The sequence below is a fragment of the Rattus norvegicus genome, chromosome 20, assembly GCF_021556685.1.
Source record: "Rattus norvegicus strain SHRSP/BbbUtx chromosome 20, alternate assembly SHRSP_T2T, whole genome shotgun sequence".
Classification (NCBI taxonomy): domain Eukaryota; kingdom Metazoa; phylum Chordata; class Mammalia; order Rodentia; family Muridae; genus Rattus; species Rattus norvegicus.
The window spans coordinates 15447734-15474190 of NC_141553.1; the positions used below are offsets into that span (position 1 = coordinate 15447734).

Here is a 26457-nt window from a genome sequence, read left to right on the forward strand (position 1 = left end):
GCATCTCATTATCCTATCACACATCACGTAGGAAAAACCTGACAGAAGCGATGTAGGAAACAGAGTGATAGAAAGATTCTGTTGTCCCTAGTTTTAAGGTTCAGCCTTCCCAAATGGGGACCAGTTATGTGGGCTGATTTCTAAAACCAGTTTTCCGTCCTTCACTAAAGGGGAATGTCTAGCCCACCTTCACACCGAGCCTGGGTCAGCACGACAAGCTCTCAGGCCATCTCCCACTGCCTCTGTGAAATCAAACAACAGAGTCTATCAGAGATAATCAGTGGAGTGCCAGGCAGAAGTGATTCTAATTTGCATGTAATTAATTATACCACGCATAATGAGAAGCGGTCAATTCTGCAATTCTATTGGCCATGTCTTCTCTACGTATTCGTGCAAGAGGAGAGCCATACCGTGCACATTATAACCCCGTGCTTGTACTCGGTACATAAAGCATGTTGTCAGGGTTTCATCAGATATGAAAAGTGATATAAAACTTTATTTTATTTGAACTATATTTGAACAAGTAAGAACCAAAGATCCAATATCTTAATATTATTTTGAGGAAAAATACATCCTTTCTTTGTAAACACACTCAAACAGTAGGGTTAAGAGTGGTCTGTTTACACAAGGAATACAGTGCAGGTAGACAGTTTTGTTTTTCACTTAAAATTATACCGTACATCCTATTTTACCTAAACACTACGGACATAAATATAATATAAATATAATATAATATAAATATATATTTTATAAATATAAATATATATATAAATATATTATATAAATATATAAATATATAAATATATAAATATTATATATTATATTATATATAAATATATAAATATATAAATATATAAATATATAAATATAATATATATTATATTATATATAAATATATAAATATATAAATATATAAATATATAAATATATAAATATAATATAAATATAATTCACTTATAAAAGGTACGTCGGTTGTAATTATTCAACTAACAAAAGCAACGTGAACCTAAAATGGTTCGATGCTAGTGTTGTTTTCATTCAGAGAAAATTAACAGCTACTTAGGAGTAATCTTTCAGACCCTGAGCTGGTAGAAATAATTACTATTATTAGTAAAAAAAATACCCCCTATGTGTATGAAATTATATGACTTGTTAATTATGATGATCTCTGCATACCTTCAAAGATTATTTTGCAGGGGAAGTTTACTCATGTGACCCCATAAATGTATAATTACTTGCCAATTAAAAGTAAATGGAGAAAAAATGAAAAATGATGACATAAGAAATATCCACATTCACTAGGATGTCACAAAATGAGCTTCCTATTCTCTGAATTCTCTAACTTCCTTAAACACATTACCTGGATAAAACTCTATCAGGAGACAGACGAAGCCGGACACACTGAAATCTCATGACCTCTAGATACCCAGACACTGTCTGTTTTTCATGTTTTAAAATGTACAAACATGAATTTTACTGTAAAGTGCAACCTGAGCCCAGAGTTATTTCCAGATGCCTCCTAGGGATGCTAAACATTTTTTCAAATGTTTCCCAGCCATTCTGTATCACTTTTTTTTTTTAAATTGGGTTATTTGTTTTCTTAATGTTTCCTATTTTAGTTGTGCCCTGGCAGCTCCCTTTGTCTCTAACCTGGGGAATCAGTATAATTTCCAAACATTGTATTAGGAAGAACATTTATTGACATCTGGACAAAATCAACACTGCCTTTCAAAACAAGTATAGCTAATTTATCATAAACATTGGGAATCACTGACACTGATATCAATACTTAGAAATGCTATTTGTGTGATCTGACAATACTGTGGGTAATAAAGCCTAACAATTGCTCCAGCTCCCAAAATTAATAATGCCCAATGCTTTTGAATTCTTAATGGTCTTATCAACTTTATTCGTCTGTTTTTTAAAATACATACTTTTGATGGAAAACTGGAGAATGAATGCCTTTGCCCATGTCACAGGTGGCTGTGCCCCTCCTTTATGAGTTTGGGAATTGTAATTGTTTTATAAAAGATCAAGGAAGACAGAAAGTTAATGAAGTAGTCCAAAAGAACCAGAGAAGGGAATTGATATATTTGGTTTTGACATCAGAATTTAGGACTGTAGTCTAACTATTTCTGTGTACAAAATGCTCTCTTCTTGATGCTTCTGCTGTGATGTTCTAAAACAAATGCTTGAAATTTGGTGAAATAGAAAAGTCACGTGGTTAAGCTTGCCGATAGATACAGAACTGCCAATCATTTCAACATACCTCCCGGTGGTGATTTGTAAGAGCTGGCATCCCTGTCTTGGATAATTGGCTCCAGAGAGAGAATATTTTGAGAGGTGAGTCTGCCATTGTATGCAGTCTATTTAGGCAGATTTCTACATGGCTTCTACATTTACAGAGACAAGATTGCAGCCTGTGAACAGATCAACTTCTCATGTCCGTATTTGACTCTCCACCGTATTTTATCTTTATCCTATTCTTGCTTTAAAATAATCATAAACTTCCCTGTGCCTAAGACACAGACTATACAACTCTGTTTGTTTTTAAATGGTATAACACCATCTCTTGCTGCAACTAAGTCATTCTGCGCTGTTCTTGTGACTTGTAAGTGAGGCCACACTGACCTTGAAAGCCCATTTTAAGATGCATGTATGGTGTAAATAAATGCAAGGTGTGAGGTATCTCCTTCATTACTTTAGTTTTGTTTTTGAGCTTCAGGAGTAAAAATAACCCCAGTTAAAATACGGTTACAGAGCTGTTTTAATGTCTCTCACTTTATCATCATGAGAAATTCCTATGCCCGTACAGTAAAGCTTACATTCCGTGGATTTCTGTTAGAATTATATGAGCCAAACCAAGTGATATTCACAACAATATTAGTAATGTTTAATCACCTTCAACACGTGTTGTGTTTATAGAGCCACAGTGTGTGTTTTATCTAATTTAAAAATCTTTCTTAGGATAGAGGTCAGTATGCGGTGGTTACAGATGAATGACAGAGTCTTGAAACCATCAGATAACGTGGTTTTGCTTGTTATTAATAGACCAATGGCCCGAGGATCTTGAGTACTCTGGGGTGCTGTGGAGAGAAACTATTTAGGGCATCTGTAATGTTCTACAATGACCGCTTTGACAGACACATGAGTTCACCAAAGGTGGTGGTAAAGTTTTAAGGGCTGAGTTATAGTTTCCCTGTAATATCATCAACCACCATAGCCAATGTCTTAACACCAATCTATCGTATTACAGTACAATCAGTTGTGGGTTACACTGTCTATGGGAGCTCTGTTCCTTGTCTTTAACATGGTGACACTTTTCATTCTAAATGTTACCCTCTCCTCTTTTCATTTTAGGGATTCTAGCAGATGTTTGTCTTTGGAGGGTATCATGAGGAATCCTCTCAGGACCAGCTGATCAGTTAACTCTCTTACCCTTTATCCTAACCTACATTTACTATATAGTGTAGCCTGTTCAGGGTTTCCTAAAATGAGGTGAAAATGCCCTTAGAGAGAAGTTATCCTGAGGTGTAACCGATTATGTTGTGAATTCAGGAAACACATTAGTAAAGCGGTCAAGTTCAAAATATGTCTGCTGCTTATGTTAAACACTACGGATAACAGGTGGAATATTTTAGTTTTTGGACATAATAAACAAATAAAAGCATTTAGCTAGACATTACCCAGGTTTACAGAACCAATAAAGTAAAAGAGGACCCTTCCTCTTACAAACTACTTTAGACCAGGCCTGTCATGGGAACAGTTGAAAAGTCATGGCTAAACAGAAGTGATTTCTTTCTCCATGCACGTAATGGTGTCATGCTCTGTGTGAGTCTTGACTGAGAGATACACTGTCAACATTTTGCTTTTGCATTTAGGCTCTATTGTAAGCCCATACATAGGCCGAGGGAAGGAGCAGATGACTACTAATGAACTGGATGGTTAATAATTAATATCACTCACTCGAAGTTCATTTGGAGACATTTCCCCAGTAACCCTTCAGATTGTTGCTAGGTCTATCAGAGGTGAATGCTATGCTGAGGTGGGGGATTTCATAATATTAACACTCTAAAATTGTTGAAGAATACTTAATAAGACAAACAATGAGACAATGGGGAAGAAAACGAGCAAAATCTTAACCTTGGGTGGTTGATGGACTGGGGTCACTTTTTGCCTTCATTCTTCACATTCATCCCTTGCCTCTCCATCAAGAATGCCCTGCATCACTTAAGAACTCAAACCCTCAGAGCATCATCCCTGCTAAACTTTCAAAATTTATGGCTAAGCTTGACAGTTTTATATGGAATTAAAAATTGCTTTGTGGTACACTGAATGATCTTACATATTTTCAGCAGGTTGACAAATATCTTGTTATACACAGGCAATAAATTCTGTTTTGTAATAGTGTATTCATGAAGCTGCTATGAAGTAAAATATTTTCAACTTGTGTAGTTTGTAATATGACTTATAGAAGTTCACACACACACCCACACCCCCCCCCACACACACACAAATTGGGCCAGAAAACTGTATGAGGAAAAAAGGAAAGCAATCCATTGGCTTTACATTTTAAGATTCTTCACTACCAGGAAATAAATAAATAAAGGATATTGCTCAAAATGTAGACTCAATGTCTTGATTTTTATAAAATTTAAAGTTAAAAATAAAAACCCCATGAGTTTAACATTTTCAAGAAAAAAAATCCTGCATTCTTGGTTGAAGGTTGTTTTCTAATATGTTAACTAAATTCAAATTCAAGCTTTCAAGGCTACACTATCAAGCAATCACACACACACACACACACACACACACACACACACACACACACACACACACACACATCCCTTTCCAATCAGTGAAGTCAAGTTCCTGTGACATCAGGGAAAGGAAGTAGAGGCAAGTCCATCCACAGGAGGAATCTGTGAGCATTTGATATCACACCATACAGAGTGCAGCCTTTGTATGTTAACACAGTGAATGCTGCAGGATTGAAGCTTTAAAGATTGTTCAGTGTCTAACTATCCAGTCTCCTGACACTGGAACCTACCACAACCTAGCATGGGAGACTCAGGAATTCAAAGGTTTCAAGCAGAATCTCTTCCCGGTCCTGCAATGAAGTCATTAAAAAAACAAAAGCCAACCAAATAAACTAAAAAAAAAAAACAACAAAAAAAAAAAAAAACAAAAAAAAACAAAAAAACCAAAACAAAACCAAAAAACAACAAAAAAAAAAAAAAAACCTAACAGACTGGGGAGACAGTGAACATAAAACCAACAAAACAATAAACAATAAAACAAACAAGCTCACTAAAGAAATGCCCAGCCTTTTGGCTAGCACTTGAAATTGTAACATTTAGGAAATTAACAGAAGTCAGATCACCTAGGCTCATAGTCCTAAGAGTCAGGCCTTATTAGTGAGCCCCAGATAAGAGAAACACCCAGAGCTTCCAGGGGGCTAAACCACCAACCAAAGAATGCACATGGAGGGACCCATGGCTTCAGCTGCATATGCAGCAGAGGATGGCCTTGTCTGGCATCAATAGGAGAAGCCCTTGGTCCTGTGAAGGCCTGATGCCCCAGCATAGGGGATGCTAGGGTGCTGGGGTGGGACTGCATGACCACATGGGTGGGTGGCTGAGCATCCTTGTGGAGGCAGGGGGAAGGGGATTGGATTGGGGGGTTTTCTGAGGGGAAACGGAGAAGGGAGATAACATTTGAAATGTAAATAAATAAAATAAGCAATAAAATTTTTTGCCTTTTCTTTTCTTTTATTATTGGATATTTTTTATTTACATTTCAAATGTTACTCCCTTCCCAGCTTTCCCACCATAAGGCCCCTATCCCAACCCCCTTCCCTTCTTCTATGAGGGTGTTCCCCATCCCCAACCATCCCTCCTTCCCACCTCTTTGCCCTGACATTCCTCTACACTGGGGTATTGAGCCTTGGCAGGACCAAGGGCTTCTCCTCCCATTGGTCTCCAACAAGACCATCCTCTGCTACATATGCAGCTGGAGCCATGGGTCTGTCCATGTGTAGTCTTTGGGTAGTGGTTTAGTCCCAGGGAGCTCTGTTTGGTTGGTATTGTTGTTTTTATGGGGTTGCAAGTCCCTTCAGCTCCTTCAATCCTTTCTCTAATTCCTACGAAGGGGATCCTGTTCTCAATCCAAGGGTTGACTGCTAGCATTTGCCTATGTATTCGTCAGGCTCTGGCTAAGCCTTTCAGGAGACGGCTATATCAGGCTCCTGCATATATCAGCATGCATTTCTTGGCTTCATCAATATTATCTATTTTTGGTGGCTGTATATAAATGGGCTGTATAACCAGGTGAGGCAGGCTCTGAATGGCCGTTCCTTCAGGCTCTGCTCCACACTTTGTCTCCATATCCCCTCCTATGAATATTTTTGCTCCGCCTTTTAAGAAGGACAGAAACATCCACACTTTGGTCGTCCTTCTTCTTGAGCTTCTTGTGATCTGTGGATTTTATCTTGGGTAATTTGAGCTTTTGAGCTAATATCAAAATTTTTTATTAAAAAAAAAAAAAAGACCAAGATCCCACCTCCACAGATGAGGTACACAGCTCCTGAGTGAGAACACCCAACGTTGCCCTCAGCATTTATACTGCACGCATAGTGTACTTAAGACAGATCCCAAGGAATGTGTCAGGATCCAGTAGCTGCTCAATGCCTGGAAATATAATGGGGGCCACCAATTCTCTTCAGGCTTCTCAGGGTGCACTCACGACGTCACAAGCTGTATAACTAACAGACACTACACCCTTAAGGCTCCACTTCCTTTGAAAGGGAGAAAAAAAGCTAAACTAAACTTTGAAGGCTTCTATGGATTTGTGGGTATTCAAGTGGTTTATTTGTTTATGGAAATTTTTAAAAAATAATTTATAATTGATAAAATGTAGATCAACTAAACAACAGAAAATTACATTTTCTTCCAGTTTGCACTGTGGTCCTCTTTCCATAGGAGAGCCTTGCTTCAGGTTTGTGTTCTATCCTTTAGAAGTGTCAATGAATCCATCATTAACTTCATATTAAATCATATTGAAACGTTTCAGGAAAGAAGTGAAAACATACTCTACAATCAGATGGTTTACACTGTGCTTTCAACACTTAAAAGTCCATAGATAATATATATATATGTATATATATATATATATAGTTGGATTTTTCAATTATTTTTGTTTGTTTTTACTGTTTGCTGTGTTTGTTTTGTTTTGTTGTTTCCTACCAAATGTTTCCTACCAAAGCCAACAGGATCCTGGGTACTACTTCTTTATTAAAAAAATTAGATTTTATTTTTATTTATTTACTTATTTATTTTTTTTTTAGTAAACGCAACGATGACTTGTCTATTGACATTAGAGATGAAGATGGTGGTGACGAGTATCACCACTGTCAGGGAAATAATGTGCTGCCCTTAATTGCAAATGGAATATTTGGATATAGAAATCAGGAACTTGTAGGATACTGTTAGCATATCCCTAGGGCATCAAAACTGGTGTTTTAAAAGCTAACATTCTGTTTTTACTAGACTGGTATGTATTTAACAGTCAGTGGAAAATATTTCCTTTCTCACAAAAGGAACACATGAAAACTTGATTGAAACTTTCAGTGTATTTAAACTACTAAACATAATCCATAATGTAAAAACAATATGGCTTCAAAGAAAAGACTAAAACTTTCTGTTGAAAACACTCTCTGGTGACTGGCCAGAAGGGTCCTGGGTCAAGACCTACCTGGGCTATACCCCAATCTCAAGGCTCTACCAGGCGACTTACTAGGATCTTGCCAAAACTAAAAAGTCCCGCAGAAATAGCCCAGTGAGAAAGTCATTGCCTAGAAAATGTGATGCCCTGGGTTTAATCCCCAGTCTTGTGAAAGAAGCAAACAGTTTTTAAAAAATACTAAGTTTTTCATTGAAGAATAATTTTAGGATAATTAATGGAAATTGTCTAACTGATAAATTTAGTTTATGCAGGGCCGATATAAAATAATGCAGTGCATTTAAGTTCATAATTTTTATATTGCAAGTTAAAGAGTTTAATAAGTTCATTTATCATCTTTCCTAAGACCTGTTTAGTTTCACATACACTCCAAATGGTATCTGCTTTTGCATATACAATAGGAAACACTGGCTTTGTTTCCCTAAGTTATAGAATGTGAAATTGTTCTAAATCTTTTTTTTATAAAAGTCATATTATTTGTGTGAAAAAATAAGTACACAACTCTGATTAACAACACCTGATAGTTCCTCTATGCAAAGTGTCCTCTGATTTCCAAATGTGCATGCCCCTGCACGTACACCTACACAGATGAAACAAATAATGAAATAACATTTAAAGAATTGTATACAAAATGCAGAAGGGGAAGTTGAAAGAGAAATCTAATCTTGGGTTTTCCCACACTGAGAATTCCTGAATGAGTCTTGTATTTTTAAATATCTAACATACAGAGAAACTGTGCATGTGCAAACCATATTCTTTTTTCATTAAGCTCATCCTAAACCAAGGGAATATGTTTTCAGTGATGATGGGAAATGAACACAGTCAGGTGTTTAAGTGCTAACATTATTACTGTCAGATATAAACATGCTGGGAAGTGAGCATGAAACAGCTACACTACAGAAACTCACTGTTCGCTATAAACAGTGAGATCTACCTTCTTTCTTTCATATTTCACCTCTAAGTAAAATGTACTTCAACCAATAATAATTCTTAGTATTTATGGGCTACATAGTAATTTGTGATCCATGTGCCTATCTGTGATTTTTGCCAAATCAGAGCCAATTATTAGGTATTACTATTACTAAGGTTAAAAACTTAACGTAAGATTGAGAGCCAACACTTGAGATGAGAAAAATGAGCCACTCGGGTATTTTTAATTCATGACATCCTTGGAAGGGAAGACCCATGAAATGACTAAATCCTCATCAATTTGTCCTTTTTTTTGTAAGAATGTTTAACATTTTTTTCTGATAACTGAAAGGTAAACAACATGTGAGAAGACATTAACCTGATCCAAAGCACCCGTTATAGAATAGATGAGCTGAGCCTCTTTTTAAAAGTTATGTGTATGAGTGTGTGCTCGTGTGTGAGTTTGTACATTTGTATATGGTACCCTCTGAGGCAGAAAGAGGGCACTGTATCCCCAGTGCCTTGAATGTGCATCTTTAATGTGCACACCCCTGTCTGTACTGTTAATCTATAATAATGCTTGCTAGCATTTTCTGAATGCGTCCTTTTGAGGATTTTTGTTTCTCTCAGTTCATGTCACTCCTCTTGAATTACTTGCATCTGGCTTCCTTTTACTCCACTTATGTCAAAATATTAGCAATCACTTATCACCCCCAAGTCCTTCCTAGGTAATCATGGAAGATTTGCTCCACCAAACTGGGTAACACAATGCTCAGAGGCAGGTATAATAAGAATGGCTTGACGTCTGCGTAAGACCTGGGAGCAGCCCTGTCTGTTTTTAACTCATTTCCAAACCCCTTATAATATTGAATACAACATAAATGTCTGGTAAGTGACACATATTTAGAGAATAATGACTTAGTCTTAGAAATAAAATATCTTTTGGCCAACAGTCTTACCTCCCAAAATTTTATTGCCACAGGCTTGATAGGGTAACATTCACGTATAGTAAGTGTGGTTTTGTTTACCTACTATCCATAGACAAAGACCTAAATCCCAATCTGTGAGCCTTAGAAGTCAGAGGCTAGGGGAGGGAATGAGGTCATGGGAATGTCCCACTTGAGTATGGTTGTTTTCTGATAAAGAGACCACAGAAGTTGGCCTTGACCACCTACAACCTGAGCTTTCAGAAAAAAGATGGCTCCAATAAGTCAAGGAGCTCTCCTGTGACACTAAGTTTCCAACATCTTCATCAAGCCACTTCCCAGAACATCACTTACTAAAGAAATGTTATCTAGGTGTGATGTCTTACTATAACCACCCAAAAGAGCTGACATAGGACCTGTCACAAATATTTATTTTTACTGTGGAAGCCAGACAAGGAACCGAACTCAGATCCTCTAGAGGATCATCAGGTACCTTTAGCTATCAGATGAGTCTTTTGATCACACTGTGTTGACCTATTATCGTACAAACCATAGCCTAAAATATTTCAGGAAACATGTACAGAGACAACTATGATGCTTCACATCTGTTGTTCCAACATCTGGGGACCTAAGGAAGAACTGTCTGGAGTTTGAACCCAGTCTGTGTCATAAAGAAAAGACTTGCCCTTAAAATACATAAATACATTTCTGAATGGCTATATGAATTATCTTACAAATGTTCTTTTTTATAGAGTTAATCCCCCTCAAAGCACCTGGAATATAAAAGGGGCAATGTAGAAGTGATAAGTGAATAAATAAATTAATTAATAGGAGTTGAATAATGACCAAATGGTAATCATGCAACCACATGTTTTCTATGTATTTGAAAAGATGTAGTGAATTACAGAAAAACTATGCAATCCAAGATGCAAGTTTACAGGAAACTCTAATTCACCAAACGAAGCAAATATAATGGTTATAATCCATCCTGATCACCGTGGGTCAGCTTGGCCTTGACTGTGTATTTAATTTACCTATTCATATTTGAAACAAATTATATTGAGGGTAAATAAACAGCCAAAAGCCATTTTAGCAATAAGTATCGTAAATGAATTTTGTATGAAATCACGTCTCTATGAACATGCTCTGAGCTAAGTCTATTCCTTGCAAATATCTTCTGGACCTCAGGAAATGAAGAGGGGATATGTAATGTTTTGTAGGGGCACTCACTGTAATATGCTTTCTTCCTTTCGCTGAGAAGTATCTTTTCAATATCTCTGTGCATTAAACCTGTTTGAAGTGGTTCCCGAAGCTCAGCGATGGAAGGATTGTCCCCAGGTGTTTAGAGTGCACTCCAGAAAGACTGTGAGGCCACTTTCCCCCTTGCTACTTGTATGTAATTGAATTCAACAATGGGAAACACTTGGCAAGCATAACTTGTGGATATAGCAACATATGTGTTGAAAAACTTACTGTTAAAATGGTCTATTTTTGAGATTCTCAGAGTAACATTTGGGCATTGTGAATACTTTTAGAAGCCGCCTGATGCTATACATTTTAAATAATGTGTGGCATATAAATTTTTGAAAATAAAACATTTGTTCTGTGTTAGTCTAGCTCCCTTAAAATCTGTCATGGACTTTAGATTTATTTTAATGTGTATTAGTGTTTTGCCCACATATATTACATGCATGCCTGATGCTCACAGAAATCAGAAAACAGTGTGGGTGGGATACATTGGAACGGGATCTACGGATGGTTATGAGACACCATGTCTGTACTAGAACCAAATCTGGGTCTCCTGAAAGAGCAACAAGTATTCTTTACCACTCATCCCTGCCATAAATGCTTCTAGGTGAGTTTATTCTATTATGAGCTGTTTTTATGCTAAGCAGTCTACTTAATTTCACTCCTACATATGAGCTTGATGAATTCTGTTTCTTTATCAAAAACACATTTTTTAATACAATATATTCTGATCATGGTTTCCGCTCCCCTGACTCCCCCAGCCCCTCTCCACCTCACCTATCCATACAAATACACGCCTTCTTTTTCTCTGTGTTTAGAAAACAAACAGCCAAAAAGAAAAAGGAAAAGAAAGAAAAAGCACATGTACATGCACGCTATCTCTCATACATATACACGCAGACACATACAAACACACACACATAGAGAGAAACACACAGACACACACAGACACGCACATACACACACAGAGACACACACAGACATGCAGACACGCACACACACAGACACACACACACACACACACACACACACACACACACACACACACTCCTATAGGTGCACACAAGCATGCATACCATAAAAATACAAAACCAGAGACCATAATAGACAAGCAAAATACCAGTGTTTCACTTCTGTTTTTTTGTAAATTTTTAACACATAGGTTTGACTCACAGCTCTTCATACTTTTTCCTAGTAACCCATAAGTATGCCACCCTAAAAGTCCATGTCCCAGAGACATGTCTACTGATGCCTACTGGGATTTCTCACATGTCTCTAAACATGGAGCACTGATGACATCCTTTGAAATCCCACCCTCTTCTACTCAAAGGACAACCAGTGTTCTCTACTTTGAAAGAAGAGAGGGAGTTGTCAGAGTGAAAATCAGGTCTCTTATGCTGACCTCATGAATAATAACTAAGTAATCCCAGGAGTATGAAGGAGGGAGGGGCATCTTTTGCATGTCAACCTGATAATAACGATCTTAGAAGCTGGCCGAAATCACAGACTTGTACACAGGCTTAATAACTCCTACAGAGGCTCTTCTACAAGGGCACTAATCTAACAAGTGTCAGCTAAGCCCCAGACTGCTTGTCTTGTCTCTAATCACTGTATCCAAAAAAGACTGTTTCAGAGTCTAACAATGATCTCAACAATGATCTTCATTGCTGTCTTTAAACTCTGTGCCTCCCCCTATCCTCTGCCTATGTTTCTTGTTTGTTTGTATTTTATTTGTCTTTTTGCTTTGCATGGTTCACTTACTTGCAAAGCTGGGCAGAACCCACTGTGGTGCCATGATTCTCCCAACTACATTTTTTTCTGCTATTTACTGCTTTCTGACTCAGTGACGTTTTAGTTCTGTCAATAGTACTCGTGTTTTCTGCAAGCATTGACTTAATCAAGTGGTAAACAAAATATTCATATAAGTGCCAAAGAAATTATTTCCATTCACTGAGCAGATATGGAATCCTCTCTTGCCAGTGTTCCCCAAATGCAACAGTGGAACAGTTGCATGTTATATGTACTATAGTGTTCTGGAGATACCTAATAGGACACAGGAAGGTTAGACTACATGCCTACACTGTGTCCTTTTACAAATGAGACTTGTGGATCACCTACTTTGGTATTTTTAGGCAATCAGATCCCCTTAGATAACAACTTTGGGTTCTGCATACTCTATGTGAAGTTAAAATGCATACCTTACTCCTATTTTTATCCCTAGAACATACTAATGACCTAAATGGTTCTATAGCAAGAATTGATCCCAGCTCCCGTCTGTCTCAACAGTCTGTGTGGTGAGTTAGCCTTTTCACAAGTCCTATAGGTTCACGTAATGAGGTGTTAGCCTTAGAAGCTTATGGGTTCCATGTGAGCCAACATGGTAGCAGATGCATTAATTGAGTTGTTTCCTATGGACAAACTAGCACGTTTGTGACACCAAGTGCCAACATCTGAATATGGGATAAGTTTAGTTCCAGAACTGCTTTTACGTCTAGTACACTAATAATCACGCTAGATGTGGTTATATGTTCCACAGTCAACCATTTTATTTCTCTCAACTGTGTCACATGCACTTCATCAGGCGACCTTAATTTTTTTTTTTTTTGCCTAGAAGATGTTTAAGAAATTTCTTGTTGTCCACCCTGATCTTGATAAGTGGTTCTCAGCAAAAGTATTTGGTTAAAACCAGAGTTAGGATGTTTAATTCAGGGGGTTGGGGATTTGGCTCAGTGGTAGAGCGCTTGCCTAGGAAGCACAAGGCCCTGGGTTCAATCCCCAGCCCCGAAAAAAAAGAAAAGAAAAAAAAAAGATGTTTAATTCATCTGATTGCAACACCCCGGGAGCTTTCCTTACGCTTAGCTGAGAGCACAAAGCCATTTTAGTCATAAGGCAACTACTGGATTTAACTCTCTTCCTCACACATCTGATCTTGTCTCTCACTTCACTATTCCAAGCAGGATAATGCACTTGCCTCTGTGTCCTTTGCAGATGCTGAGCGTGTCCCCACCTCCAGGACCTTCTCTCAATTGCTTCCTCCACCCTTGAAGCATGGGCAGCAGAAATTTTTTATCCTCCTCTCTTCTAAGTTTTGCTTATTAAGGCACAGTCACATTAATTACTTCCAGTGCTAAGCCCTGCTCTTGCTCCCTTAAAATTTAACCTGCCTCACTTTTAATATAATCCCTTTCAGATAGTAGTAAATAGTACCATTTTTATGATAGGTTATTTTGTGTCTCATTCCAGCATAAAGCAAACATCCTGAGGGCTCTCTCTCTCTCTCTCTCTCTCTCTCTCTCTCTCTCTCTCTCTCTCTCGTGTGTGTGTGTGTGTGTGCGTGTGTGAGTGTGTCTGTGTGTGTGTGTTTGTATGTTATCTCTTTTCTTGTCCGTTGTATCTGTCACATCTGTAACATTGCTTGACTCCAAATGTCCCCTTAAGACATTTATACACATCTATAGGGCTGTGTACAAATTAAATGTTATATAACTATACAATTATGCATATCACCCATATATGTATATATACAATGGGTGGGCAGAATAAGATATTCTAAGGTGTTTGAGCTACCCAAACAACTAAAATATGTTAACTTCAGTTATTAAAAAGCTGCTATGTACATAATAAGAAGAAATGTTTATGGACGCAAATGAAGAAAATGAGGCAGATATTTTACTAACATGTGTCTTTGTTATAGGATCCTATTGAGATATCAGATTGCATTGTGGGTATCCAAAAGACTCAAGAGGCAAAATTTAAAATAACGATGACTATATTAGCAATGTTCTAAGTCTAGCCTGGAAGCTCTTATCAGTATTTTGATTTTACAAAAAGATGCTTCATAAAGTTAAACTGCCTGCTGTCATCACTGAACATCTGGTCTCCACCCTCAGGGGCAGAAGAAGGGGAGGGTTAGCAGCACTGACTGGGTCACTGATCCCAGGAACCAGTAGTGTGGGGTTACTCATAGCATTATGAACATCACCTAGAACAGTGACTAAGATCTGTGAAAAGCGCAAGGGCAGGAAACAAACACGTAGAAACTATGAACTCACACTTTAAATCTCCTGTGAAGACTTATGCCTAAATGCCCATCATCATGGGGAACATAGTGACTGAATCTCAAAACAACAACAAAATGACCCGTATGTGTATGACACATATTCATCTAAACCATTCTCCTAAACAAACACTATATATGGGTAACATGTCAACTTAAGTGTGTAGATTGACTGTTTTGTCAATTCACTTTTAAGGAATGTTATATTAATTAAACTCTCACTAATTATTGTTTGTAACTGTTTGATCTACATTTACTATGCTAGACACTAACTAATTTACCCTATTTGTTGACAGAGATATTTAATTTCTCAATTTGCTTTTCACATGGTACATAGATATATTGCTATCTGCCAATTAGACTATTGTGTCGGTCACAGAAGGAAAGAAAAGTAAAAAGGATAATTTTCTCTGAAAGGTTTTCTAACAAATATTAAAACAAACATTCTACAGCATGTTGCAATTAAAAGAGACAGATCAATCTTTGTGTGTCATCAAGGGCAACATTGAAGAGTAACGGTCAATTAGTATCAAGCATTATACTGGTTTGTAGTCACAAGTTTGGAATTTTGGCTTCTTTTAAAAAGAGAAATATTATTTTTGCTTTACTCTCAGGCGGGTGGATAACAGGGCTGCTTCAGATTGTATATCGCACTTGACTATGATTTGTCTTGTGTTCTCGCAGGGGCATGATTTTGCCTGCTGCATATAGTCTCTGCAAATTTATGAATTTTGGAATTCTAGGGACTCTCCGGAAAGTATATAAATGCAAGAACTGCAAGAGATGATCAGTTGTTGGTTGGGTGTGTTGGTTGCAATTTGTTAAAAACAGTTGTGTACAAAGAAGAAATAACAAGAAATTAGATATATTGGTAACAAAGATCTAACTTGCCCCAAGGAACTCAAAGCCTCTAATGAGCAGAAAGTAATCTAATGATAATGTTGCCCCTTTCCCCTCTGTCTTAGGGTTTTACTGCTGTAAACAGACACCATGACCAATGCAAGTCTTATAAAAAGCATTTAATTGAGGCTGGCTTAGAGGTTCAGAGGTTCAGTCCATTATCATTAAGGTGGGATCATGGCAGTGTTCAGGAAGCTATAGTGCAGACAGAGCTGAGAGTTCTACATTTTTATCTGAAGGCTACTAGCAGAATACTGGCTTCCAAGCAGCTAGGACTAGGGTATTAAAGCTCACGCCCACAGTGACATACCTACTGCAACAAGGCCACACCTCCAAATAGTGCCAGTTCCTGAGCCAAGCATATTCAAACCATGATACCCTCTATCCTGTTTCTCTCTCTTGTCTAGTGTTAGGGATTGAAAAGGTAGAAGAAAACGGGGGGGGGGGGGGATGGTGGAAGAAAGAAGAACCCACAAAGTAGCAAAGACCCAGTTACAATGGTTTGAATGAGGTGTCCCCCATATGCTCATTAATTCCATCATTTTGATCCCCAGTGGGTGGTGCTGTTCTGGAAGGTTATGGAAGCTTTAGGAGGGAAGCCTTACTGCAGTGAGTGTTTACTGAGGGTGGACATCGTGGGTTTCAAGCATAGCCCTACTTACTGTTCTTTTCCTGCGTGATGGTGACATGTTACTAGCCAGCTTCCAGCTTCTACTGACAAATCTTATGGTTGTCATATCTTCTTTGTCATGGTGGACACTAGCACTCAGGAAATGTGAGCTAGAATAAAGCCTTTCTCCTCCAAGTTATTTGGGGGGGGGGTCAGACTACTTTATCACAGCAACGTGAAGGTAATGAATACAGGCATTACATACAATATAGATATGCATATGTACATAAAATATACATAGAAATTTTTGGGCTGTGATTCTTTTGTATGTCATGGAGACAATGGATTCAATTCCAGTTTGATGCCCTTACTACTTGTAAGACACCAGAGGATCAATTGAGAGTTTCCATGTCTGTCTTGTTCATTATGTAGAAGTGAATGAAGAGCGAATTAGTACACAATCGTCATGGTTAGAATAAATAAGACAGGAAGGCATCATGTACCTTTCAATTAGTAAATATAAAAGAACGAGTTTCTACTGTAGGGAGTGCTGTTTTCATATAAATAAGGACATGCTTCATGGCTTTCAGGACCTTAATGAATAGATAGAAATGACATGTTCCAGATATGCAAGAATGTTACTTAAAAGTGGATGAGATGCTAAAGATAGCATATTGCAAACACTGGTCACTACAAATATGAAAGGTACCAGAACGGAAAGAGGTGTGATAGGGATAAGAGGAAACCTAGGGGAAAGAGAAATAACCCGTAGATAAGATAAGGAGGGGGAATAGGAAGACTCAGCTATGGAACCTAAGGAGGCATGGACCTAGCAAGGGAAGGAAGGCAGACAAGGAAAGGATGAGCAGAGCAGGCTACTCTGGGTAGGAAAGGCAGTGCGGTTTTAAAACAGTCTGACTGCAACTTGAAGTGCCATGTTCCACTGATAACCCTGGGAGGACCACTCTCTTATGACGGGAAGCAGAGGAGGAGTTGGGGAGGAGTAGGAGGGGAGAAGGGAAGGAAAAGTGAGCTGTTGTCTAGGCCAGAACAGAGTTTCACTGATGCCTCTGTTTTCAAGTCATCCCCCACTCAGATAAGTATAGCTCACTCATACACCGCAAAGTACCCTCTCCAGAAAACTCAGTGGTCGCCCAGTTGGGATTTTGGTGGCTAGTTTGTTCTGTGGCTCGTCTCTTCTTTGGGGGTAAGTATATGTCTGTTTGCATCTTCCTAAGAATAGCATCCTGTAAGACACAATAGCAGCCTACAGACAGATCTGCCTTAGTAGGTGAAGGAAGAAAAGAGCCTTGGCTCAGTGAATCCCTTATTATAGGACAAACTGAGGCCATCAGCTGAAGGTTTATCTAACTATAATGCATGGCCTTCTTAGTTGTTTCTGTGGAGGAGAACCGAGGGTGGAAGATGGCCAAGGGTCTTTGTGCAGTATACTGACTGGAAATGGCGATTCCTGCTCACAGTTTGTTACCCACGGAGAGTCGAAGATCCTTTCAAATAGCTCAGTGCTTCCACAGTTCATCAGAGAAAATTGAATATTTACCAAGAACACTGCTCATTCCGTGAGAAATGACCAAGATTTGGAGTTCTCATTTATGTATTTATTTCAAAAGAGCACGCAGAGGAGCAACAAATATGAAGATGGGTGCACAATTAAAGTAGGGAAGAATGCAGATCTGTACTCATTTCAAGCCCAGTTGAGATAATCACCAAGGATTCCAGGACTCAGAATTCCCAGGAAGGGAGAGTGAGTGTTGGGAGAAATGGTAGAGCAGTTCCCGGACATTTCTATGAACAATGCCTTCGTTATCCTATCCTACCAATGTGCCCTAAAGAAAATAAGTCTCTCTCTCTTCCTCTCTCCTGCTTTTCTCAGGACCCTTACTTCCATTCTCTTATCTAAGAGGTCTCGGCTGTTCTGTCTTCTGGTTTTTATTGTCTGTAATCATGCTCTAACTGGAGTCCCAGAGATTCTGAATTGAAATAACAATAATTTCTCATTGCCTTAAGACATAAACCACTATAACACCTCTTTCTTATTGTCAAGGTTGTGTGGACCAAGACTCCTCACTATACTAAAAGCTTCTAAAGTCTACCCCATTGGGCTGGGTCCCAGTTTTCTTTCAATTGCTGTAATAAAATACCCTGACAAAATCCAAACTGAGAGCAAACAGGTTTACTTTAGCCAACAATTTCTTCTTACAGTCTGTCATTGTCAGGATGTCCAGGAATCAGGGCTGGAACAAATAATGACATCATATCCATGGTCGAGAACAGAAGGCGAGAAAGAGAATGAAGGCCTACATGCCTACAGTCTAGCTAACACACAAACACAAGCACATACACACACACACACACACCACACACACACACATATACATATATACATATATATATATATATATGTATGCATATCCAGGACCTAAAACTAGGAAATGGTGACCCTCAGTTTAAAGCTGTGTTTTTACACGTAAATTAACATAGCCAAAACCCCTCCCCATATGTCCACAAGCTATCCCAGTCTGGACCATTCCTTATTGAAAGTCTTTTTTCCAATGTATGACTGTGACAGTTAAAACTAACTAACACATGATAATAGACACCGTTCCCAAGAGACTGAGTCTTTGATGCAATAAAGCAGGATGAATTCTCACAGTGGAACCTAGTCCCACTTAACAGTTGTTCTTATAAATAGATCACAGCAGATAAATTAAAATGCATAGAGAGAGAGAGAGAGAGAGAGAGAGAGGGAGGGAGGGAGGGAGAGAGAGAGAGAGAGATAGAGAGAGAGAGAGAGAGAGATTGTAAAACTTGGGGATAGGCAGTAGAAAAGATAGAAGAGGGTGGCTTTCTGCAAGACAAAGAAGAGATGGCCTCGGAGAATGCCAGCCTTACCACACCTTGATTGTCCATGATTCTGCTCTCAAGAACTGGAAAAAAATTTTCTACAGTGAAAGCCACTGTGTGATATTGGTGGTGCCATAGATATGTCTTTTGTTTGGAGGTTCTTCCTCTGTCTGTGTCAATGCACTAACTTCATGGGAAAATGGCAACATCTGCTCATTTTTTCAATCTATCACTAAGCACCTTGAGTCATAGTACAAATCAATGAATATTATAAACAGTCCCTCCCTTACTGCTCTCCTAGGACTGATATTGCACAGACACATGAATCTTTATACATCGAAAGTATAACTCATATAATGCATTATGCCCTTAGTACTTTCTTTATGCGGTTTGAACTCACAGTACTTCCAACAAGACACAAGTCATCACTCTGTGACTACCCAAATTCCAAATTCTTCAACAGGTTTTATTTCCCTAAAATATATATACCATTCCCATATCTATTATTATGCAAATGAAATGTTATTCATGCTTAGTCTACTAGATTATATGGGGTTCATTAATTCTGTTTCCCCAAGTTTGACACTTCAGCAAATGTTAGCAAGATATGTGCTTTTGTAGAGAGTCTAGCAGGCAGAGTAGAGAACAGTTGAAAGCATGGGCCATGGATCTACAGAGTAACAGAAGTAAAAGGGGAGAGAATAATGGCCAAGGACAGGACCTTATTCAATTATAAAACATCCACGTTGTTAAGTATGATACATGTCTCTTTAGAGGATTATAAACAAGATTGGGATGATCTCCAAATTGGACAGGAGGTACAGGTAGAGTATTTATGAGAAGATGGTACAGACAGCTAATAGCCAGACACTCTGAAAAGGTCAATGCAAAAAAACCCTTGAAAGCAATAAAGTTATCGGTAGAGTGGATCAATAACCCTACTTACTGAAATGCTAGAGAATTACAGGATTCATCCAACATGGGAGCCACTGGAGGCTTTAGCAAATGCAGTTTCACTAGAGTTGTGAGAAAAACCAAATTGTAGAGCTTAAGAGGATTTATAAAGTGGTGGTAAGATATATACACTGGCTGAAAGAGACCCATGTCGAAACGTCAGGCTAGCATGTGACACTAGAGTCTTGGCTGATGCTAAGAGAAGTCAGATCACAATTACAGTTTTGCTCCATTTCAATCTAGATTACAATAAAAATGATTTCTGTCTTTTACTATGACCAAGATGTGTTTATTCAATAATATCAAGTTTTCTCATCTTAGAACCACAACGATTGTATCACATTGTCAGTCATTATGAATCATATCATGCAGATGGAATGCTGAGCTAGACTTTTCACTTCCATGATTCAACAGAGCATTCCTGAAAGACTGACAGCAGGCTGGCTCTTCTGTAGAATCCTGGGAATGGCATAGGTGGGAGCTTGTGTGCCCCTAGTACGGCAGGCACTCTCCTGTTTATCACAAGTCAATTTTCTACTCTTTTTTTTATCTCTGCCCTCCAGCCTATGCATATTGACAGTAAGAGAGCTGGTTACTGCAGTATTCTGAAGTCACTAAACTATTCCAAGTTAGAGTAGAGAAAAGCCAAGGCTATATTCATGAAATTAATACCTAGGAAAATGTTATAGAAACAAAGAAACAACAACAACAAAACCCATGTGTTTTCACATTTTAAAGCTCTGTAATGAGGATAGAAGGACACATATAATTCCTCACCATTAGAAGATAGATGAAAAAAACCAAACCTGGAAATCAGCTAGCATACATCATATGACATAAGCTGAAAGATAAGTGGATTCTCCAATTTTCCACTTGCTCTGTTAGTTAAGTAAATTTACAGTCTTTCACCTCACAGAATATTCTTTACCTCATATGTGTTATTAATACTTGCCTAGACATATAGTCATGTCATAGATTAAGCAACCATTGTCAAGGAACTTTTCTGTAAATTTCTAATGCATCTAATATTTCTTTCATTGATAGGATAAGAAATTAAGCTCGTACCAACCCTGGAAGCTTCACCCTTTTTGACTAGCTTTCATGGTACCGGAAGATGCACTTTCTTGCTACAGGAGAATATAGTAGTCATCAGCCTGACCAGGCTGTGAACCCTGTGAACCACAACACTCATCTTCTAAAATAGAACCACTGGTTCAAGAGTAGCACAAATCTTACGAGAGAGCCAACCACTTTCTAATTGGATTTAAAGCCTGCTCTAGAAGATGGAACTTATACCTCATCCCCTTAACTCGGTCAAACTTCTTGTGGTTGATTAGGTCATTGGTCCAAGGGGAGAATCTTATAAAGTTATTCCACTAAATGAACATGGTAGCGAACCATCCCTCACGTATTTATTTTTATACCCACAGATCAGTACATCTCCAAACCCTCACCAAAGTAGCTATTTCTGACAGTAGAGAACAACTAATACAGAGATCCATAGTGGTCAACATTCCGAGAATGACAGACCAGGGAAGGACTAGCTCTGGAGGCAAAAATTATATCATTCCCCTGCCCCTAAGAGAGTCAGGGGTAACTGTCAAAGAGGGGACAGAAAAGTTATTAGAGCCAGAGGTAAAGGATGACTTCAGCAAAATAGTAGTTGTTGATCGTGATGGTGGTATTGCACACATGAACATATAGGAGCTGGTTTTGCATGCACAAGACCTGTAGAAGATCAAGCCAGCTCAAATCCAGCATGAATGAGGGGGTGGGGGACTCATGAAGCACCACCCCTAGTTGAGAAACTATTTGTAGTTGATGGCTTCTAGGGATAGTGAGTCAACTTTCTTCAGGGATGTGGCCGCCGTGAGGTTACCTGTACCCCAGTAGATGGTCCTACCCCTGGGTATATACAGATAGAATTAAATGGACTCATCTTGTTTAAAACCAACCACCAAACAAACAAACCAACCAGGATACATGAAATAAAGGAAAAATATGTTGGGCAAGAGACAATTAAAGCAGGCATTGGTAAGAATATTTGATCATGAGAATCAGAACAAAGTAATGAAGGCTTATCAAGGGAGGGGACGAATGCTTTTTCTATGATTTTAGTTCAAGATACTTAATTGAGAACTAAAAGACACGACTTGGAGGGGAAGGAAAGGGGATTAAATTGGATCAAAATTATATATTGATATATATATATTTAATATGTGTTTATATGTGTGAAATTTTCTAATAATATAAAGACCCTTAAATAAATATTAAAATAAAAATTTAAAAATAGCTAATGCATTTTAGAAGGACTTACATATTTCAAAAATAGTAGAATATTCTATTTAGAAAATATTCTATTTGTTCAATTTTCCTTATATTTAAATAAGAAAATATAAACAAATGATAAAACTATTCAAAGACCAGAAAATTTATCACCTTTTATTTATTTACTTGTTTATCAATTAATTAATCAATTATCAAAAGAGGATAAGTTAATAAGAAACAATAAATTGTGTTTCTCCTTCAACCTTCTCTGAAGCTCTTTCTGCATGTAAATCTGTGATCAGCTATTGTAAGTCATTCATTTAACTAACTAATAATCCATAGCCAAAGTAATCTCTGAATCTGATTTTTTTCTCTTATTCTTTTATGACTGTTACTCTTGACTTGCTTGAACCTTAATCTTACATCTACACCCAGATCCCTGGATAAACATTGCCTCTATGTATCCCATGGTCAGTGAAGTGCTCCTGTATGTTCTCCATGACATACTCACTACTGATGTCCTACAAAGGTAATTCATGATGTCACATCAAAATTTGAGGGAAAAAAAGTCACCTATTGGATTCCATTTTATTTACTTATAACTCAGAAGAATCAAAGCATCAAGGATCCTTGAATTGAGCGAGGAATAGAAGGAGTGAGAGCTTGGCTGGAAACCTAGCTGGGAACTGAGAATTTTCCTGGAGCACGAGAAGAAAGGGGATACTGAGGCACACATGCAGTGACATACATTCTGCAAAACCCTATCATTCATCTCTGGGAGTGAGCCGGGAAGATGGCGGGGGCTGAGCTGGACAGCTGATTCGAAGCCTTTAAGGGTTAGCCTTGCCATTGGCCAGCACAGAAAGGTACAATATTGTACCCTTCTTCAAGGATTTAACTGTACAACCAACAGCAGCCACATAGTCCTATAGTAAAGGCTGAATCAGTCCGTTGAGAAAAGGGCAAAAGCTCTAATGAGCTTAGGAATGAAATCCATTGATAGCATTATGATTAAAACATGGGTGGCTTCATTTGATTACACAAATTACCGTGCCAAAGTGCTTATGCTTGTAAATGTATAACACGAGAAATGGCTTGCCTGCTCAACAGGACTGTTGAGTATGAACAAGAATAGAATGTTTTATGAAATAAATATTAAAACATTGGTTTGTTACCCACAGCTCAATTACAATGAGTTCCTTCAATATACTTGAGTGCCTCAAATTATACTTTTAAAATTCTAAGCAGCTGTTTATTTATTACTACTTTTTAAAATTCAAGTTTTTTGGCCCGGATATTTAAATTTCCCACCAAAGGAAAAACTGTGAACATTTAATTTAGTTGTACTTGACATAAACAGAGTGCTAATTAGCGGGAACCCTCCAGGGTGAATCTTCTGATTTTATGAATAAACATTATGGATTGTTCTGCCATCCCAAAAGATATTCACCTCCACAGATGCTGAGGACCAAGGGTAACTTAATGTGTGTACAACGCGAACACATCTGGAGAATATCAAACTAACTCATTTATCTTCAGACATGTCAGTTTAGCTAAGGAGAGTACAAAAGAATTTCACCCTTTGTGTTACTTCTGAGACCAACCAGAGAACAAGTTAAGAGGCAGAGGCTGCTACTGTGTCTCTGCTCCATTGGAGCTGAATAAACACTGAATAAAAACCACAGCAATTTTATTTAATTCTTATTTAAATAAAAAATATTTTTGATGGGAGAATTCCCACAAGGGAATGTGTCCATATTTTGTATTTCACAAATGCATGGGTGCATGTATACAGAAATGTATATATCATATATAAACATGTTGTATGTATGTATGGTTCACATACATAACGTGATTTTCATTGTGTGGTATTTAAACACACTGTCATTTTGAAAAGCTAGCATAAACAAATTTAGGTCACTACAGACCTAATGTAATGAATTTTCTGAAAGTTACTGTAGGTGTTTTTAAATAAGTTGACTTGCTTTTCTATAATGACTTAAGAAGTCAATTACCAAGAATTTGACATTTTCTCTTCCTGAACAAATTCATGAGGAATCTAATAAAGCAATGTTTAGTGGTGGCCCTGGCCCTCAAGCCACTTACAGCTTTTCCTACTGTCCATGTTAGAGATTTTTGACTCATGGTAGACCATTGCATTGCTGGTTTTACTGGAAACTACTATCAGTGTTCACTCAAAGGCATTAAGCAGAACTTAATAATTTTCAGAGCAGTTTAGCACTTTCTTAGTAAGTATTAAAACAGAGGTTTAATGTTGGATTTTCTACATACTACAGTCTTGATAGTGAATCAAACGTATCTACGGTCGCTTTTGTAAGATCCTCCACTTTGGTTATTACAAAGAACTTCTAACCTTTGAAAATAACTACACAACGATATCCATTACTGGAAAGAGGCCTGGTTTAACAACAGAGATCAGAGTAAAGGCAGACTTACCATCATCATATTGGCCCCAGCTGACTATCAAGAGTGAGGCAAGGAGGATCCCATGGGGCATACACTTCCACAGAGCAAACTGTGGGGACATCTTCTGTCAAATTTCACTCAAGGCTGATCTGCAAGAATAGGAAGCAGGAAAGCACATTTAACAAGTTCGTTATCAGCTCTAGGAAAACAAAACTGTCAGAGCACGGAGAAGCTGTAATGACTTCATAGTTAATTACCTGTATCACACCATCCATTATCAAGTAACACTCATGGCTAACACAGAACACTTAGTGTTCTGTAGCCTTCCTATGATTTTTGGAAGATAATATAATGGCTTTGACACTTCTCTTTCAAATATGACAACATTACAAGGAAAACAAACAAAATGGTGTTAATGGTGTGTGCATGTGTGTGTGTGTGTGTGTGTGTGTGTGTGTGTGAGAGAGAGAGAGAGAGAGAGAGAGACAGACAGACAGACAGACAGACAGACAGACAGTGGCTAGAGATGACTTCAGGAGCTGAGCACTTTGATAGCATGACCAGTGTCCCTGGTTCCATCTCTAGGAGTGAAAGAAGTTAAGAGAATAAACAAAAATTCAAAACTAATGAGTCAGGGAGATGATACTGCTGTGATATTCATAAGAAAACAACATCTTAGCCAAGGTGAGAAAGACACAGTTGGCTTCCCTTGGGGATCCTGAGTCTGCCCACGTGACTTTTCACTCTTCCTTGGTTAACTGAATTTGTGGCTCTTCAGGACGATATTGTTTTATTTCACTTAAAAGCTTTCGAGATGAGAATGACCTTATAGGTCATCACTTTAAAATCATCCCAGTCACTGGTTCTGTTATGATTCCAGAAATAATCCACTTCAATATGAGACCTTGTATGAGCTTATTCCAGGATCTCTTATTTTTGAGAAGATATTACACTAAAAGCATGCGTAGTGGATAGAGAAGATAGACTGCTGTCAACCTAGAATAAGGAGCTCAGGAGAACACCTTATTGTGTCTGAATAAAGAAAATGCAGCACCTCTACCCCTCTGTGCTATTCTTTGTTTAGTTTCTCCTAATTTAAATATTTATTTATTTATTTATTTATTTATTTATTTATTTATTGTATGTATATGAGTACACTGTAGCTGTCTTCAGACACACCAGAAGAGGACATTGGATCCCATTACAGATGGCTGGGAGCCACCATATGGTTGCTGGGATTTGAACTCAGGACCTCTGGAAGAGCAGTCAGTGCTCTTAACCACTGAGCCATCTCTTCATCCCTCTTTGTTCAATTTCTATTTGCTTTAGTCCCAAGCTACCTGCCATACCTTCAATGTATTCAGCATCCGGCAGCCGATAATGAGGCTACAAACCCACCCTGTAAACCCAATACCCTCCATATGGAGAAAATCTCACTCTCTGTAGCCATGTAGAAAGCATGTTATTTTTAAAGGAGGTCTGTGATTCAAGAACTACAGGGCACCAGGTACAACTAGTACCACATTGTGTCAACCAGTGGATCTACCCATGAC

General features: G+C 38.1%; 1 protein-coding gene and 1 non-coding gene across 7 annotated transcripts in view; one reads left to right on the forward strand and one right to left on the reverse strand.

Moving 5' to 3' along the window:
- The window catches only part of Pcdh15 (protocadherin related 15), an 827095-nt gene that overhangs the window by 676612 nt on the left and 124026 nt on the right, over nucleotides 1-26457 (reverse strand). For all 6 annotated transcript variants that reach the window (XM_087598371.1, XM_087598373.1, XM_087598372.1 and 3 more), the window contains one exon: nucleotides 24935-25053. In XM_087598371.1, the coding sequence (XP_087454497.1) occupies nucleotides 24935-25025 (91 nt within the window). In that variant the 5' untranslated portion in view covers nucleotides 25026-25053. The remainder of the gene's footprint in view (nucleotides 1-24934; nucleotides 25054-26457) is intronic.
- Nucleotides 13528-13610, forward strand: Trnap-agg62 (transfer RNA proline (anticodon AGG) 62). The gene has a single exon. It is a non-coding gene; the product is annotated as a tRNA-Pro (tRNA).